This window comes from Lampetra fluviatilis, chromosome 39 (genome assembly GCF_964198595.1).
Source record: "Lampetra fluviatilis chromosome 39, kcLamFluv1.1, whole genome shotgun sequence".
NCBI classification, from domain to species: domain Eukaryota; kingdom Metazoa; phylum Chordata; class Hyperoartia; order Petromyzontiformes; family Petromyzontidae; genus Lampetra; species Lampetra fluviatilis.
In genome coordinates this window covers 9,607,091-9,625,947 of record NC_136313.1, presented here as the reverse complement: position 1 = coordinate 9,625,947, position 18,857 = coordinate 9,607,091, and the positions used below count along the sequence as shown (strand labels likewise).

Sequence of the window (18,857 nt, the reverse complement as noted above, 5' to 3'; positions counted from 1 at the left end):
ATAGACACGTGAAGAGATGCATGCTGGGAATTACACCGAGCGACAAGAAGCGGAGCGCTTGGATCTTGAGACTGTACACAGCAGTTTAATGACGTCATCCATCCCGTGAAGAAACGTAAGTGGGCTTGGGAAGGAGACACGTCAATCGAAGGGATGACGAGCGACGGTCAACAATGATAACGGCGGAGTGGCGGCCAAGGATTGAAACGCGTCCGAGAGGACGACAGCCGCGGAGATGGAGCGGTGAGATCTGTTTGTGTGCAGGTGCTGGGCGGATCGTTTGCATCGCAGAACCCCGAGAAGTGGCGGCAGCAGCAGCTTGGGTAGTCCATTCAGAAGTGGATCGATCATGGCAGAGTTGAATTAGCTCACAGTGTCCCAGTCGGAATGTTTTGTGATTTAATGATTGGTAGCCTTCTGGATAACCCCGAATTCTGACTTACTCGAGTCTGGCTTTCGGAGGTTGAATCGTGCCGTAGCGTAGCATTCTCGATGTGACGGTGCACTGGGAAGTCTTAAGCACCGTTTACCGTGACGGGGGCGGGGAGCTCCGAGCAATGCGTTTGTTTTGCTTTGCGTGTTATCTGTTTTGTCTTGCTCTTGTTTTGTGTGTGTGGTTTTTGTATTTGAACCCGGCTCTTGTCAGAAAATCGAGAATGGGAAATTTGCACTGGACCAGTACCGGGCACACGAGTTCGTCACAAAGGACGGGCGCAACGTGTTTCTGGTGACGAACAGGCGAGAGACGCACGCACACACACCCAAGCCACACACACACAAGCCACACGCACACGTGCACACACACGTGCACACACACGTACATGCGTGCACACATGCACACACCCAGCCACACACGCGCGCGGACACACACAGCCACACACAGCCACACACACAGCCACACACACAGCCACACACACAGCCACACACACAGCCACACACGCGCAAGCACGCACACGCGCTCGCACACACCCAACCACGCACACACCCAACCACGCACACACCCAGCCACGCACACACCCAACCACGCACACACCCAACCACGCACACACACATGCATGCAGGCAGGGACAAACGCACCACTGCCATCAATCCTCATGCTTTGCATGTGGGCAGCTGCAACAAACGAGGCAACCTCGTGGTCAAGATTAAACAAAATATTTTATTATTACAAATAGGGTGTACTTTTGAAGATAATTATCCGTCGCAGCATGGATGAAAGCCAGTCGGTCTGAGTGTCCAACACTGCGGGTATATTACGAGCATTTCTCCCTTGGCAAGAAAGGTGGACAGATAATTTTTATCTAAATTACAGTCCTGATTGCCTGACATTTTGCCCAAAGTGAAAGCCGATTCATGATTGTACCAATGATTTTCCCACATATCGTAAGGGTCTTATCTGTACATCTGAAATCTTGGAAGTTTGAATCCAACACTTTCTGTGAAAGATGAGAAACCCCATAAAATCCGGAAAATCCGTGTAGGCTGCAAACAAATAGAAATCACAACACACCATAACTCAACTCACGACGATTCTAAATGTGGAGGCAAAAACCGAAGGACCCGGAGAAAAATCCACGCGACCACGGGGAGAACATGCAAACTTCAAATATACAGGCGTCAGGATCGGAATCAAACCCACGACCTCTATATACCAGACGAGGTCGTTAACATCTCGCCATCATGGTGAGATGTTAAATATCACTGATTTAAGGTCCAAGCCTGGAGGACATTTTCACAATTCTGGCGTCGTGTCTCGCTACTGCTCGTGAACATCGCACCTTGATATGTTGTTAAATCTCATCGTGGCAGTGTCTGTGTGGAGCACACACACACATACGTGAGCCCTCTCGCACGCACAGTTCTCACAAACTTTTCACCGCCACACTTCCTTGCATTGCACTGCACGCACACACCCAACACCCGTGGTGATCCCATTGTTTCCCCGATCCTTGCCGCTTGAAGTGCTCGCGCGAGCTGGCAAGCCTCGTGCATTCGTGCTGCGGAAACGTGATGGATGACCCTGACAAATGCGCAATCACAACAACAATGCTGGCTGGAATTCACCACTACTTTTTTCTCCTTTGACTGACTGTCTCTCTTCATGAGGGGGGGGAGACTTTCATCCAGCAGTGGATTGACGAAGGGCCATACAATATACAATTGACACCATTTACAGTGGGATGCTTTGATGGTGGAATGGTCAGCACACTGGACTGGAAATCCAGAAGTCGCCGGTTCCATCTCGTGGCACGGAAGTTGAAACAATGATGGAAGTTTGTTCACCCAGCAGTATAAATAACTACACCACCGATTGAAGCCCCAAACCTGCATGACATTTTCACAATTTTGGCAACTGTCTGATGATGCTGTCGTAAGCACCAGCGAAATGTCCGTACCTAATTGTTAAATGCTCGTAGATGGCTCTCCAACACCTGCTGCTGAACCAATAATACATTTGCCACGTTTGTTCACGCGACAATTTTTATTCATTGGCTGTGTCGGGTGGAGGAGGGTTTACGACACACATTTTACTCGGGCGATCCGACTCAAAAATTAATCGTGAATCAATATTAGTTGCGAAAGCCTACCACGTGTTAAATTTGCTGCGCTGCGGAGTTACGTGCGGTGGGGTAAGATGTAGGTACCTCTTTCGAAGACGCCTGGCCAGCGGTGAGAAAGGGAGGGGGGGTGGGAGAGGCCTTACCGCGGGCAGCGGCGTTCGCGATCGATCGCAGATTTTGCTCCGTCACCCTCGCGCCTCCCACCGTGACGACGCGCGTGTGCGCCGCGTGTTTGGCCTGCTGGGCGCCGCACGTGATGCAGGCGGGTGATGTTCGTCACCAAGGACGACATGTTCGGCCAGGTGACGTGCGACTGGCAGTACATGTTCAACGAGTTCACCGACCCGCCGCTGCGCGAAGGACGGCGCCTCTGCATCCTCGCTAACGTGAGCCGCTTCACACCACCCCCACCACCCCCCTCTCCCCTCCCCCCCCCACTCCAACCTTCCACGACCGAGAGATTTCTCTCTCACCTTCATCGTCATCGTCGCTCAATATTCACACCGCGCCTCCTGTGCGCTACACCTCGAGGCGCCCTGCAAGAAGGGTACCTCCTTGTGGCAGCTGTCCCTGTGAGACACAAGGTGACCACGGCACTTGGCCAGCGATTGGGCATTAGTCTGCCGATAGGGGGGTGGGTGGTGTTGCTGCTGCTATGCAGCTTCCCAATGAAGTAATTTGAGAGGACTAATTTTTTTAATCAAATCTGGACTGTGGTGCCGGAACGCTTTGGCACCCTCTTTATAGCGTAACATCACGCGGGGTTTACACAGGTCAGTGTGAAGCACACGCCGCGCAGTATTTACTGTGAATACGGTGGTGTCGTCGTCAAACTCTGCCCTGCTGTCATGGGCTAGTGCAATGGATTTGCAATCCGGAGATCGCGGGTTAGATTCGACCTCCCGCAAAGGCAGTTGATAAAATGATGCAAGTTTCATAAATCCCCGGCCCCCCCCCCCCACAAGCGCCTCTGGTCCCCCCCCAGTGGTGTGTGATGAGGTCACACCGAAGTCAGTGGATCTGCAGGCCGTATGTTGTGGGCTCAAGTAAAAAAAAATGTTACTATTTAAAATTTTTATTTAAAGTAAACTCTTTTAAAACTATTTCAACTCTTTGGTTCTTTCGGTAAAGTCACGTATAAAGAAAATAAATTAAATAATAGAATACGACGTTTCGATTGCAACACAAGCAGTCGTCATCAGCTAGAACTAAATTTGAGAGAGAAAGACAAAACACAGACACGGAGACACACAGACAGACACACAAGCAGAGAGAGACAACACAGAGACACACAGAGAGAGACACACAACATAAACACAGAGAGAGAGAGAGACACACACAACATAGACACACAGAGACCCAGCGCCTCTGTGTCGAGGCCTTAAATATAGAGAGAGCGGGGGGGGGGGGCAGAGAGAGAGGTGGTTCTGCTGGGGCAGATAAATTAGCATGTCAATGAGAGTTATATAGTTATTTTTCAGAAGGGAACCTGGCCACAAATGATAGCTCATCAAAGTGGCTTATGTGGAAATATATAGCAGCAAAACAATCTAAACTCACGTCGATTCTAAATGTGGAGGGAAAAACCAAAGGACCCAGAGAAAAATCCACGCGACCACGGGGAGAACACGCAAACTACCAATATACAGGCATCAGGGTGGGGATCGAACCCACGACCTCCTGCATACCAGGCGAGGTAGTTAACATCTCTCCAGAGTGAATGGGGGCTGTTCTGCCAGCAGTTCGAGTAAATAATGTCAGGGCTGTCATTGTCTTGTTGCTACTACTCTGCTGTTGCGCAGGAGAAGCTCAAGTCTGTCTTCCACGTGAAGAATATTGGGAAAATCCTGAACTTCCCCACGGACTCCATGGCCGAGGTGAGTCCGTTGGCCATACTTCATCAGTGCTTCATCAGTGCTTCATCAGTGCTTCATCAGTGCTTCATCAGTGCTTCATCAGTACTTCATCAGTGCGATTTGGCGACGGTCGGGGGAGGACGTGCCCAGGACCGGCACGGGTACCGCTCGCCACCGATGTGACCGAGAATTGAGCTCAGATCACCGGGTTCATCGTGCGATGCGCTAACCATTACCTCACCGCTCCCCTCCTCCCATACTGTCTTAAGTGGACTGTTCATTATAATTTACAGGCCTTTTGGCAATTCACCGCTGGATGAAGTCATGTTTCTGTACGCACTTTTCTTCACGCGGTCGAATCCCGTAAACATATGAAGGCTGCCTTCATGGAATGGACTTTTCAGCTGCCACGCAGCATGGGAAGACACACTTCCACACACAAATGCACTCTTGTTCTCAGGACCTTCATTTATTAGCCTGTCCCTCTCGTGCAGTGCTTCTCAACCTTGTTTGGCTACTGTACCCCTTGTTGAATTTTGCCTAAATCAACATGGTTCTGAGAAATGTATGAAAAATGAATATCAATATTTTAACCAATGGGACCTTTTTGCCTCCAAAATGTTCTGTGTATCTATTTGGTGTTTGAACATCTCAACACAACTGATTTATTGCCAGAAAGGGTAAAACCTATTCTTATTTTTCATCAACATTTAAACCAATTGTCCATTGTGTGAGGTATCATAACTAGCTAGTAACTGCAAGCAAATAAAAACAACAACGGACGCTCTGTTCGCGCTCGCTGGTCACTCTTGGAAACTGCATTGTTTACGATCGGCGAGTTTAGAAAGGTCTTTTATAGCTTGATTTGAAGCTTTCGTGACTGCAGGAATTACTCTTTGGTTCTTTCGGTAAAGTCACGTAGAGCCAGTGGGGGGGGGGGGGGGGTGGCATGTGCCCCCCCAATGATCCGATCGAAATCCTTCATTTCGATCGGATCATTGAGGTTTATTAGTAATAAATCGGAATTTTGTGAACCCCACTGCCACTGTGTAGCATATTATTACGTGCCAGGGACTCTATGAGATGATAGGACAATAGTCCGAGTCCTTAATTGGCAATAAGTAACGGCAAAGCAGTTATAAGTGACTCACAGAATTGTGCGCAGTTGCGTAATATAGTACACGACTTCCCTGAAGGCATTTACCTTCAGCGAGCGCGATGCTGATCACACACGGTTCCAATTCGACCCTCGATCGATGGCTGCGCCATCACCGCACACGCGTCGAATAAAGAGCAAGGGACAAGTTCTTACTTAGTAACGACTCCTAACATTTTTAATTGCTGGAGGGGTTGTCCCCCCTACCTGAAAATCCTGGCTCCGCCATTGCCACGTACCCCCAGGGGTCCGCTTATCGCCGGGTGAGAACCACTGCTCTCGCGAGCCCTCGTCTCACCCCCTGCTCTCCTCCCACAACAGGAAATGCTGAAAAAGCTGGAAGAGGCGCACCGAAAATGGAAGGAGCAGCGCTTCCTGACTTCCTCCGAGGACAATCCAGACGGCAGCGACTAGGCCAGTCTGTGCACGCGCGTGGCACTCTGCGTGGCATGCAGCAGTCGAGGAAGGTGTCCTGTGCCAGAGGAAGAGGAAGATGCTTGGCACGTCTCTTACCGTCTTGAGCCACGCCTCCTCCATCCTGCGCTCGTCTAGCGTGACCCCCCCCATCGTCAGCCTCTTCCGCTGTTGCCCTCTTGGCCACCGCCACGCAAACTAACGCTGGGGCGCAGGCCGGACTGCGAGGGTGTGGTTGGTTTGCTCTTTTAAAACGCGCGGCGAGCAGCACCGCTCGGTGAGGCCCCCGGTAACGCAACAGCCGTCCCCTTGCGTAGCAGAAGATGGAGACTCAACAAGATGGCGCCGCCCCTCTCGCACACACGCGCACACACACACACGCGCGCACGCACACACGCGCGCACGCACACACACGCACACCCAAGTGCTTCCTACCCACCCTGCCGCCCTCCTGTCTTGACATTCAATGCCCGTGGGGCCCGGCGCTGCCTCGCTAACTTTACCCAACCTTGTGCCGCTACTCTCGGCACGTAAGATTTTGAGCCGACGTTTATTTTGCCAGCGGCTAGCCGTGGATGCGAGTCGAACCCTGTGTTGCTTCTTGTACGTTCTGTACTGCCACCGAGCACACCGCAGAAAGATGCAGATAGAGATTGGCTGATGAAAACCATTGGATGTGTGTGATTATTGTTCAGATTCTGCCCATTACTTCAGGAATGTGTGTCTTGTTTAACACCACCAGCTCAACAGAGACATTTGTAGGCTACTGCTGCTGCTGCTCTCATGTGAGATTTGCTAGACTTCAGTTTCCTGACTCCAGTCCAGTCTGCTCATGCTCACCAACCACCACTCACCCCTTTGATGCATAAGGTGAATGATAGGCCCTAGTGGCTGGAATTCAAAGCTGGAGTGGATTAGGGCCCCACGGACCGGTTCACCTGCGTAGGTTGCCTCTGTTAGAGGCAAGGGAGGGCAGCAGGAGCGAAGGAGAGTCGCAGCCCCGTTGCATCTATTGGCCACTCCCGCCCCGTGTAATGTCCCATCATTTCACAGAGACATATGCAATGCACATTGTGGAATTAAAATGTACTGTCATGCGCACAGTCCTACCCAGTTGTTCAGAGCTGCGTGGGTGGTGATTGATGGATCCGATGGCAGCGGGTTGAGCATTTTTTGCCACCGGCTGTTTTTTTTAATTTGTACCTGCAGCTTTGTTGGAGAGACTTGTGTTTGAGTGAATTATATCGGTTAAGCGTTTCATACCAGGGGTGGCACCACACTGAGTGCTGCTGTCCAATGGAAAGTGGAATGTTCTGCTTTGCCAACAAGACTGCTGTGTGCATAATAATAACATGTGCTTTGACAAAGGATCACTCCAAATAGTCAGAGGGTACACACTTTCTTGCAGAGCATTTTTATACCATTACGCTGAGTAAGAATCGACACCATTAATAATCTGCGTGCGAATTTTTGTGTTTTATTGAGGCTAACTTGTGGGGGGCTCATGTTGCTCGTTCAAATGGCTCAGATTTAATCTCGCCTTGGGTTTCATACAGCACTCGCTCGTCATTGCAGTATGTTTTTTGTATTTATCTCTGCACGGTTTACATTTTTTTTCTGGTAGCAGAAAGAAGAAACGTTTTAGGCAACTCTTCTAGTAAAAAGACAACTTCACTTTTTAAAGCCGTTAAATTTTAAAAGAAGTGTACCGATTGCACTCCTTTGCCAAGGCACTGTGCCGAGATTTGGCTCACGCAGAGCCACAATCACGGAGGCCTGCTGCTGCGCCCGCAGAGCATCCGCGGTATCGAGCGTTCCATTTTTCAGATTGTTCGGGGTGGCATAGCGCACTTAATGTGTGCTCTTATCCCGGCAGGTGGGGCCCTCGCCACTTCGGTCATTTACGACTCGCGGCACGCGGCTTGGTCTCACCCAACTCCCTGCTGAATTCTGCCCAATTCCTAACCTGCCCAAGCGCGGCCTTGATGCCACCGTTTACTCTTAACTGTCATAAAATTAGACGCCTGGCGTGACTTTGGGAGTGTCGTTATGCCGCCAGCTGGTTTCCAAATGGATGGCTGCGATTTTGTTGGTAAATTTGATGAGTTTTTGTCGGCGGGAGTCTGATTCGGCCGCGAGTTCGTTCACGAGGACGCCTGACACTTCAGTCTCTGCCGCTGCGCTGATGTAGCCAGCGACCAGTCTCGCCTTAGTTTGGATGGTAAAGTTGTCGGCCCATTTCCGCTCAGTCATAACTCCGCATAACCTAAGAAAATGAGCTTTTTTCAAATCCTGTTATAATCGACGACAACTAAGCTTTACTCCATTTCACGATTTGTAGATGCAGCTCGTACAATTGAACAGGGGCGGCCAGAGCGTCGATTGCGATCTGCACGCAGCTCCCAGGCAGCTCCAGTGCGGCTCCGTAGAGACACAACTAATTTGTAACTTTTCACTTCAGAAAATTCTGCGGATGCCGGAGTGGCCCAGGCCACTCGTCCCTGTGGCAGCGGAGCCAGACGCGATTACTTCCGAGGCGCTCCCGCAGATTTATAAATTTGAAACTCTACAGCCAACCAGCACGAGCGCACTGGCCGACCACCACCCGACGTGACTGCCCCACGTGGTCGTGCGTCTTGTGGCTCTCGGCCACGTGGTTTGCGGCTCATATGGCTGGAAGTTTGGCCGTCCTTGCCATAGAAGAATGGCATCGTATGATTGCAACTACACACTCTTTATTCATGTCTAGGCCCCATGGACTGTGTAGTCACACCCCACCACTTAGTCGGGGTGACTTTTGAGGTTCTCTCGAAGGGAGATGAAGGCTCCCTGCAGTGAGAGGGCCCTCTGGTTTACATAACAGCCCGCATGCCAAATCGAATGTCACATACATACATATATACTCCACGTACTCGTCTGAAAACCAGTCCTTTGGGACCACCACAGTGGTTGCACTTCTGAGTGTCATTCGCTTGTCCAAATGAAACGACTAATCCGGCCAGCTGGATCGGCTGTAGAGCAAATGGCTCATAATCAGAAGGTTGCGAGTTAAAATCCTAGTTGAGGTTTGCTCGGCCCATCGTCCCTCCAGGATCAATAAAAAAAATGTTGCACCGCTTTGTAGAGAAGTCAACAGTGGTTGCCCTAAGGATAGTCTCGCAACCTGCCATCGGAACGCGGAATCTCCACAAATTGGCTCAGGGCTCCCGGGAGATAAGCGTCGTCACAACGCTCCGTTAGAAACCACTGACTTGCCATGTTTTTGATTCCAATAGAGACTCCAGAAGGCTTGAGCACCCTGTGGTCGTCCTTGAGGACTGGGATTGTGGAGGTCAGTAATTTGGTTTACGTTTGCGTGTGCGATTTGGAGCGTTTCTTTTGAGGGGGGGGGGAGTGTTGTTTTCAAGCACGTACATTGCACTAGTCTACTTGGCCATTCACACGCCGTAATTTGTATTATTGTCGCGTTCGCTGTAAAGTCTTGCCGGTGTTATGTTTCCTTTGCGTGGCGTTGATATGCGGCACAATGTTAGGATTCATAAGAGTTGGTCGCCGTGTTTGAGCTTTCTTAAAACTGCTCAGACGCGGGACGTGTCACCCCTTTCCGCTTTTGGTGGAACGATGCAGTTGAATATCGATTCTTATGGCTCACGATGTATACATTAAATTGCATGTGCAAGAATCACAAAGACAAATGTTGCGGATAATGTGTATGAAATAATGGAACAGGTAAAATTGCAGAAACATGACAGAAAAAACGAACAAATAGTACAAAGGAGACGGTAGAAGCAAAGACGAATTGCATAGAATCTTGAATAAAATCAAGAATAGCGACATTTCATCCAACCACCTGGCAGGGTGAGTCGTTTACACACCGAGCATCATGCCTCGCAGCCCTGGCCGGGAACTGAGACATAAGAGCCCGGTTCCCATTCTGCTGTGGAAATAAATCACCCTTGAGACTCGGCCCTCGGTACACTAAAAAACTATAAACAATTTTTATGTTATCAGGTAAGGCTCACTGAGCTACTATATAGTTATTTTTCAGAAGCACCCTGTTCACAAATGATAGCCCAATGAAGTGGCTTATGTGGAAATTTATAGCAGTCAAATACTCTAAAAGGATATTTCTACATGTGGAGGAAAAATCCACGCTATCACGTGAACATGCAAACTCCAAATATACAGGCGTCGGGGTTGGGATCGAACCCACGGCCTGCATAGCAGGCGAGGGAGTTCACGTCCCGCCACCGCGGTGCCCACATGGAGGTGGCCCCATGGCCGTACTCCAGCGAGTCGGGAGCGAGGCATCTTGGGTATGTATCTAAATCAACATTGGGGTGCAAGCTGATCCAGCAGGGTAAGTTATTCAGCACAAGGAAATGACATTCAATCAATGGGCCAATGGACTTTCCAGATTAATGGTTTCCAGTAGCATTTGTTGACACAACCTAATTTTTTGCGGCTTCAAGGTATTCGTAGATTACGCTTGTCAATAACATCGGGTCAGCAGCATCGATTTGCCTTTTGACCAAATCCCCCTGAATGCATCCAATCTCAGGAGTTCTCAATCCAAGGAGGTTTTAGTTTGGTTAACGCTTGGATGGGTGTGACCACCATACATACAACTGATTAATATAGAGGAACATCACCGCAAGTGCTGCGATGAGCCAGGAGATGGCAGTACGGCAATGGGTTGAGTACAGATTTTGTCCACTCGCTTGATCGAGTTTGTGGATGGCATCTGTATTGAGCTTGATCGCCCTTGTTGTGCGCGTGGGTTTTCTCCAGATATTCCGGTTTCCTCTCACAAGACAAACACGAAAGGAATGAGCCAAAGATCCTAATGCAGGATTCTTGTAACAGCCTTTAAGACTCGGTGAGGCTTGCCCGGGTGCATGTTCACCATTAGTTTATTATTTAACAGGCCACACGTTTAAGTACAGCCAATATTTAATTACGCAAAAGCCATTGTAAAGCATTAATCTGAAGGGTCTCGGTTGCATTTTTTTCAACAATTAAAATCCCCCTTCATTACTTAGTACTGTAGTAGGAATTTAACAGTGCATTGATTTTTTTTAATGACATACTCCTGTTATATTTACGATAATGCCGCAGACAACACCCTATACATGAGATGGAAAATAGAAAAGGAAACTAATCAAAATGTAAATACGAGACAAAAAGAATTGATTCTTGAATCGAATTGTGACAATTCATCATATCACTGGGGGAAGAAATCATTACACGCCTTCCCGTTAGGGTATCCCAGAGGTCCATCAAGTGACCATGTCTCTATATCCTAGTTAAGCCCAGTCTGTCCACTAGCTTTAGGCATTTGAGGTCGTGGGCTGGACATTGTTAGTCAGCAATGTGGTGCTAATTTTGCATGGAAAGTAAAATAAAAACACATTTCCCGCAGCCACAATGCCTCCTTCCAGAGGGCATGTACGCAGCCCTCTGGAGATAATAGTATCAGCGTGCCGAAGTACATGGCTAGCTATTGCGAGCGACACACGTGGCCTACACGCAGCGCTCTGCAGTGTGCGTGCGCGTGTTCCCGGTGCCCATCGGCGGTGGGGACTGTGGATCAGAGCGCAGGGGGGGGGGGGTTGCCCCAAATCCCCCCCCCCCCCCACCTTGGCTGCCCTTTGATCCGTGCCGTTAATGAGCTTTAAATTCGTCGCCCGGGTAGAATTGATCGGTGGCCAATTGCATCTGTCCTTGTCCTGCGTGACCTCGGAGGGCAGCCTCGAAGGGCAAGGGAGACGGTCGCTGTCGGCCGCACGGGCCTCGTTTGCACAGCGCGCACGGCCACGTCCTGATCCTACCCCACCTCTCGCCAGGTGACACCGCGGGACGTATTCGGCGACCCAGGAAAGCATTGCCGGCCCGGCGAAGTGGATGTCGGAGACCTTGTATAATCAAGGCACGTTAAATGAATAATTATTAATCCCATGTAAAAGGTTTGCAGCTCTCTCCGCGAAATTTCAAGTTGGGTACTAAAAATGAATTGAAGACGCGGAAACGTGGGATGGGGGGGGGGCCCTCCGCCAGCTTCTTGTTGACGGTGGTGGCCACGCTGAGTGAACGGCGAGGTGATGGCAGTGCGAGATTGGGTGTCGTGGATGGGGAACGGACGCCCGCGAATGTTGGGCCGTCTCCCACAAGTGGCGTGAGAAAAAACAAATACTGAGAAAATTAAACTGAACGGAGAAAGAGATCGGAATCAAACGTGGCACTTTGTTGGTCAGCACTATTCTCAGCGGCATTGCATGATATGGGCTTAGTTGTGTCTGGGATATGATCAACGAAGAGTTGATAATAATATCCAAAAGCTTCGGTTTTACGGCCAGATAATAAGTGATGCAATTTATACTGGTAGGAACCTCCTGGTTACACCAGCCCACAGGGGATTATTGTGTCCGTCCATCGTGCAGGGAGGGGCTGGGTGGGGAGGGTGGGGAGGGGCTGGATGGGGAGGGTGGGGAGGGGCTGGGTGAGGAGGGTGGGGCTGGGTGGGGGGTGGGAGGGGTGGGGCTGGGTGGGGAGGGGCTGGTCACCCCGTGGTGCCCTTATAAAACTTAACGTTTAACCTACTCACGCCGGCTTGTGCCCGCCCTCACAGTCGGCCATATTTGCGGAATACACCACGCCGCCGTTGACCCTGGCCATTGACCGAGTAACCCAACTTTCCTACCAGCTCCCTCCGCAGGAATGTGTTTATAATGCTCTATGGGCTATATATACACACACATGTTGCATTCATTACCTGTTACTTTTCAGGAGTAACTGGGTGCCCATTTCTTCCACACTTTAGCAATGCATTGTGATTAACAACTCCACTGTTAATAGCTCTTGCCTACACCTCCAGACAACACAGCAGCGAATTCACAGGCTTAGGCTTGCTAATTTGGCCTGAAAAAAACACCGATTACTATTGTCACAACTTTTTAACTAAAACTTGTTCAATTGCCGACAACCCATCACTAACCGGAACTTTTTAAAATCCAGATTGAAAACTGATTTCTTTCATTGTTTTTAGTGCTTAGTTGTCCCTCCGCCGCACCTCCGATTGCCACGGTAGGCTACGTTCGGTCAAGCAACCGACATGACCTCCAGATCATCGGAGGCTTTCATCCTGAAGTGTATTTACAATGAGCTGTAAATAAATATTTAACAACATCTGTTATTGGGTTTCTGCCAAATAGCTATTACTAATGGTGTTCATTCCAAGATAGCCCTAAGTATTAAGCATTCAAGCCTTAACCATTGCCAGGCAAAATAAGGATTTGGGCAAAACAAACTCATTAGTGGAATTGGCCACGCAAAAACCAATACAGAACCCTTCTGGGTCTTGAAACTCGATGAGGCCTTTCTGGATAAATTGCATTCCAGTATGAATTTTATTCAGACCATTTAAACCAAGCCTTGGTGGATGGCATGTGGGCCTCTAATCCAGCATTGTAGATGCACAACGATGGTCTAATGGGTCCACACACAGGTTGTGAAACTCCCTTACTGTTAACTCTGGCTATCTGATTATGCTGGTTAAATTACTGGCGAAACGTCGGACTCGAATTGTAAATGTTGTCGGTTTCCTCTCAAACACACCATTGTGATGAACTAGTAACGAACGTGACAAACCTTACTCGTTAGCTGTGTCGGGTGGTGGTGGGTTTAACGACACATTTACGTGATTTAACCCAAACAGAAACCTCATGGATATTGGTAGCGAAAGCCTGCTACGTGTTAAACCCCATTGCACCATTCCCTGGCTTCCCCAAGACGGTACAGCAAGTGGAGAACTAATCTCCATGTTTCCATCTGTACGGGGCAGTGTTGCCCCCCCCCCTCACACGCGTTATTACAGACCAATTCAGACCTTATTGGTCAGCCCATGTGCGCTTAAGAATCTCAACGTTTATCCTACAAAGTCCCATCACAAGGGAGAAACACAAACATTGAAACAGCTGTACGCCATATGGAATTTAAAACCAAATCTCCCTCTACAAGAATACGGGGAAACCCGTATGGTTTTGACAGCGGAGTCATCTCCACACAACGCCTGATGATGCTGAGTGTAATCTCAAGCGAAACGTCGTACAGGATTGCCAAAATGTTGCTTGCTTTTGAAGATTCCTTCTGGATTCTGGTAGAAACAAATCAATTGGCATATTTGTCCACGACTTAATTCGATTGGCCTTGTCGGGTGGTGGATGGGTTGGGTTTTAGTGAACACATCGATCTAAAACAAACACAACTAATTATTAATCAAATTGGTCGTGAAACCCTACGTATTTTCTCTTACTCGCAATTGTTTTTTTTGCACATTTTCTATTTTTGCCTCATTGCTGTAACTCTGTGTGAACTTCTTTCGCACCGTACGTAGCCAACCGTGCTAATCGGGGTTTGCTCCCTGTATTTCATTCGGCTTTTGTTGTTGTTGTCATTGCGGGTGACCTAAGCAACTCTTGCAAAGGACCCGTCCTGCGGTCCTGGTCTCTGGAGTTTTATTCTCACCCGATGAAATAAAATAAATGAACTTGAGACTTTCACCACCAACTTGACGCGCTGTCGCCACGCAGCCTCCAGGCCGCCATGTTGGGCAAGGAGGGCCAATCGGCTTTTCAATGGGACGTGTGACGTCACACAGTCGTCCCCCCATCCTATTATGGAGGTGAGGGGGGAAGCGAGGTGAGTGACCTCACCTAAGATGGCGGCGCGGGTTTCACTTTGGCGGGAAAGCAACGGGCGTCATGGCCGATGGCGAGGGCTGCCGGCTGAGCGATGTGGTGAGCGGATTCAGCGGCCTCAGCTGTGCCGGGGGAGAAGAGGAGGAGGACGACGACGACTCGAGAGGCAACGAGGTGGGGGGCAACGATGAGGATGACGAGGAGGGAGCCTCGACGGTGTTCGGGCAGCTGGCGGAGTTGCCGGCAGAGCCGCCGGATCGCAGGGCCACATGTTCGCGATGCGGGTGAGCTGGGTTGGGTTTTCCCTCAGAACATGAAACACTAATTCGGATTTTTGTTAGTATCGTAAGACGTAGTTGGATTAATAACGATAATAATCGACAATTATGTGTTGGGATTTTTTTAAATACGCTTCACAGTGAGCCTTGTTAAAAAGTGATGAGTCGGGCTGTTACAGTACGGGAGTCACGTGATTTAAATGCATTACTCGACAGTTAAATGTTAACATAAGTTAACATTTGTAGATGTCATTAAGTTACATTCATTACCCGCTAAGGGGAAACATACGTTCCATCGGTGCAAAATTTTACACAGCTGCATGTTTACAATGTATGAGATTCACTCACCCCATCAACCCTTAAGGTCGATAAAATTAGGAACACCACTCGAAAGTCAAGAGGAGCGATCCAATGGATGGACTGCCCCCTGTCATGTGAACGTGGCATTTCCACCACTTGTTCAGGAATGTCAGCAGCCCAACGATTGTTTTATTTTATTCGTTAAATTGAACCACCTCGATTACAACAAACGGCGTCCTGTACAAAGAATAAACATAAGAAAAACCATCAACACATTCGTCAATGACACTGGCATTCGGGAACATGTAATCCGACATTTTTGCAACGACCCTTATTAAAGAAGGGTCATTGTGCGAAATGTCGCCTTATGAAGAAGACATTTACATTAAGGGTCATGACGCGAAACGTCGTCTACTAGATATTTTATTTTCCTTATTTGAAAAAGGGACATTGCCCGAAACGTCGCCTCGTGTGTATATATTTTCTCTTTTAAGGCCACAGCGTTATTGACGAACGTGTTGAGTTGTTTCTAGATTTTAAGTTTTCGTGACTGCAAGGATTCATACTCTTTGTTTTTTTCGGTAAAGTCACGTAGGTAAAAAAATTAAATATATTTTTTTACCTACGTGACTTTACCGAAAAATTTTAAATAAATTATTTTTTTACCTACGTGACTTTACCGAAAAAAACAAAATAAATTAATTTTTACCTACGTGACTTTACAGAAAAAAATAAAAATTAATTAATTAAAAAAATAATTACCTACGTGACTTTACCGAATTTTTTTTTACCTAAGTGACTTTACCGAAAAAACTAAAATAAATTAATTTTAAAATAAATAAATACATTTCCTACGTGCCTTTACTGAAAAAAAATTTTACCTACGTGACTTTACCGAAAATACCAAAGAGTGTGTGTTGAGTTGTTATTTCGTTATTTCGTGATTGTCTGCTTGTGCCACTACTGCCAAGGCAACAGCAGCGGCATCGCCACCACCACCACCGCGAGACATTTGGGGAAGGTTGCGAGTTCAAATCGTGACTTGTTGGGGGTGGCCTCGCAATGAGAGCCGCTCTCACCACCACTAGGGGTGTGCGTGGGGCCACCCTCGTGTGGGTTGCCCTCTCGTCGCGTCTCGGGAAGCAAAAGCAGCTCCTAGGCCTGCGTCGTGCATGGCTGAGCGACCACAGCATCAACTCAACAGATCGGTCTATCAAAAACAATCCTTTAGATCAGGGGTGGGGAACGTCCAGCCCGCGGGCCGTATGAGGCCCACGAAATCATTTGGTGTGGCCCTGCCAAGGCAACCGCAGGCGGGACTCGAAATTCAATAAATCAATACCAGCTAACATCACACGCCTCACCAAAGAGAAGCAGTTCCAGCCATCACATTAGGGGTGAATTAATTAAATGTTTGACCAAATATAACAGGCAAATTTTTAAGTTGATCATGTTGTATGGCCCGCGAATGATGCTATACATATCCAAATGGCCCTTGGCAGATAAAAGTTTCCCCGCCCCTGCTTTAAATGAACAAAAATGTGTCTTGTGTGTATATAACAATGGGAGCGGTGGCTTAGCGGTTAGCGCGCTGCGCTACGAACCCCGGCGACCCGAGTTCGATTCCAGCTCACGGTCCAGACCAGTGACGATTATCTGAACCGGTTCTGGGCCCCCTCTACGTCGACTCGGCCTCAAATGAGTACCTTTTGCGGTGTGTAAACGTCCCCATGAGGGAGACAAAGGCGGCCGGGCGTGATGCTCGCCACCCACCCCCTCGTGTGCCATTCTGGCCTTCACAGGTGCTCGCTTACAGCACTTGCCCCAACAAGTCTGTTGAGGCTATACGGGGGATCTTCGTATGACAATACCAATGTTTATGGCTGCGAGGCTACATTGTGAGCAGCAGCGAACAGTGCGGCAAAATCATTTGAACTGCTCCAAAGTATAAACTCCCTGCCCTGCCTCCATCAAGCAGCACTGACCAACGTGGTCCTGCTTTTATTCCTTTTGTCGCTATCAATCCCCCCATGTTTTTGATACTTGTCATGGCTGGTAGTTTGCACCGGTTGAACCTGTTTCTCGATGAGAAAACTCAAGTGGATTTGGCCAGGGTACATTGCTATTTAAGGTATCATGACGATAGAACGAGACCAGAGATGGAATGGCAGCCAAAGGCGCTCCCTCTATCCGGCAGTGGTCAGGGAGTGGCTCGTGGTGGTGACAATGATGAATATGAAGCCACCAAATGTGGCCTCGGTTTAATCTTGGAGGAGGCCGCCTACAATGCGCTGAAACGTTGACATTCTGATTGGCGGCAACGGAACTTCGTCGCCTATGCGTTTCTGATGATGATGATGGAATGTGGCCACGAGGTGGCGAAAGAGACCTTTCCTGAGATGTGGATAGCTTGGAGCCAAAAATCTTGTTATGATTGAGGCACTTACACCAACTCGGAATGCGATTTTGATCATAAAAAGTAGCGCAGCCATTTAGCAGCATTATCAAAAGGAATACTTGGTGGAGGTCATTACTTTAGGCATTCAATTTTACTGCGTTAGGCAAGACTTGTAATAGTTTCTGTAGATACATGAAAACATCACAGAGTCTCGATACATTTTCATTGGAGTTCTCAACAGTTGTTTTGTACGCTCAGGTATGAATCTGGTATGCCCTATGTCTGTCGAAAAGCCACACGTGTCCGGGGACAGTTTTCGACAAGCTTGAGAATGGTTAACCTATTTGCTGTACTGCCATCAACAAGCCACTTTGTCTTACATGATTGCCTCCGCACGATCCACCGACCCCACCACCCCCCGTCCCCTCCTCGCAGGCATGCATCATCACAATCTCGAGAACACTCAGAGGCCGTGATCCCTCTCAGGCTAATTTTGGTAGCCATCAGTCTGCGACTGAGGTGATAGGATTCTAAGAAAAGAATTGAGAGTACGTTGAAGTGCATCTCCTGATAACCGTGGTAATCTGCCAATTGCCAGTTACATACTTCAATTTGTTTTGTTTTGGTAATGTTACGATTCCGTCCGGCTCTCTTTCCACCATTATTCTGAAGCACAAAACTGAGATTCAAATGCAGCATTGGAGTGTCATTATGGCCTTGGAGGCAAAACAAAATGGGGCTTCGGAGTCTAGGAGCATGGAGCCTGGCTAATGGAGTGGTTTTCAAGGGCTTGAAGATAAGCGGTCGCATTAGGGCCCAAGACCCCCTCGGGAACACAGCGGCAGGCTTGGTTGATGAACTGTGTTTATTGGTATGCACACGCGTGCCGTAGTGTTGTCAACCTGATGCTGCTGGGCCCGTTGGAGGAAAAAACAACAAAGGAGGGGGAAAATATTTAATAACATTTGACATGTACGTTTATCTTTACGTTTAGCAAATTTTTTTTAGGTTTAACAAATTCACCATTTGATGCCAGTGTCTAGCGTCTGGGGGTGGTTACAACGTTAAGACCGAAAAAAAGGGACGTAAATACCGAGATGATAGTTGAATACGCGGCAGTCATGCGGTGTAATAATTGCCTTATCGTTCACACTTCCTTTTTATTTAATTGCGCCGTGTCAACATTTTTGCTCGTAAC

At 48.5% G+C, this 18,857-nt stretch overlaps 2 protein-coding genes across 4 annotated transcripts in view; both read left to right on the top strand.

Moving 5' to 3' along the window:
- The window catches only part of LOC144945976 (intermembrane lipid transfer protein VPS13A-like), a 114,577-nt gene extending 103,968 nt beyond the window's left edge, over window positions 1-10,609 (top strand). For 2 of the 3 annotated variants that reach the window (XM_078874671.1, XM_078874675.1), the window contains 4 exons: window positions 647-738; window positions 2,824-2,947; window positions 4,364-4,438; window positions 5,895-10,609. In XM_078874671.1, the coding sequence (XP_078730797.1) occupies window positions 647-738; window positions 2,824-2,947; window positions 4,364-4,438; window positions 5,895-5,987 (384 nt within the window). In that variant the 3' untranslated portion in view covers window positions 5,988-10,609. The remainder of the gene's footprint in view (window positions 1-646; window positions 739-2,823; window positions 2,948-4,363; window positions 4,439-5,894) is intronic. The other variant, XM_078874672.1, reaches the window with a different exon arrangement.
- A 4,114-nt stretch (window positions 10,610-14,723) lies between these two features.
- DTWD2 (DTW motif tRNA-uridine aminocarboxypropyltransferase 2) overlaps window positions 14,724-18,857 on the top strand; it is a 53,399-nt gene continuing 49,265 nt past the window's right edge. The window contains exon 1 of the mRNA XM_078874670.1: window positions 14,724-14,967. Within this exon, the coding sequence (XP_078730796.1) occupies window positions 14,747-14,967 (221 nt within the window). The 5' untranslated portion in view covers window positions 14,724-14,746. The remainder of the gene's footprint in view (window positions 14,968-18,857) is intronic.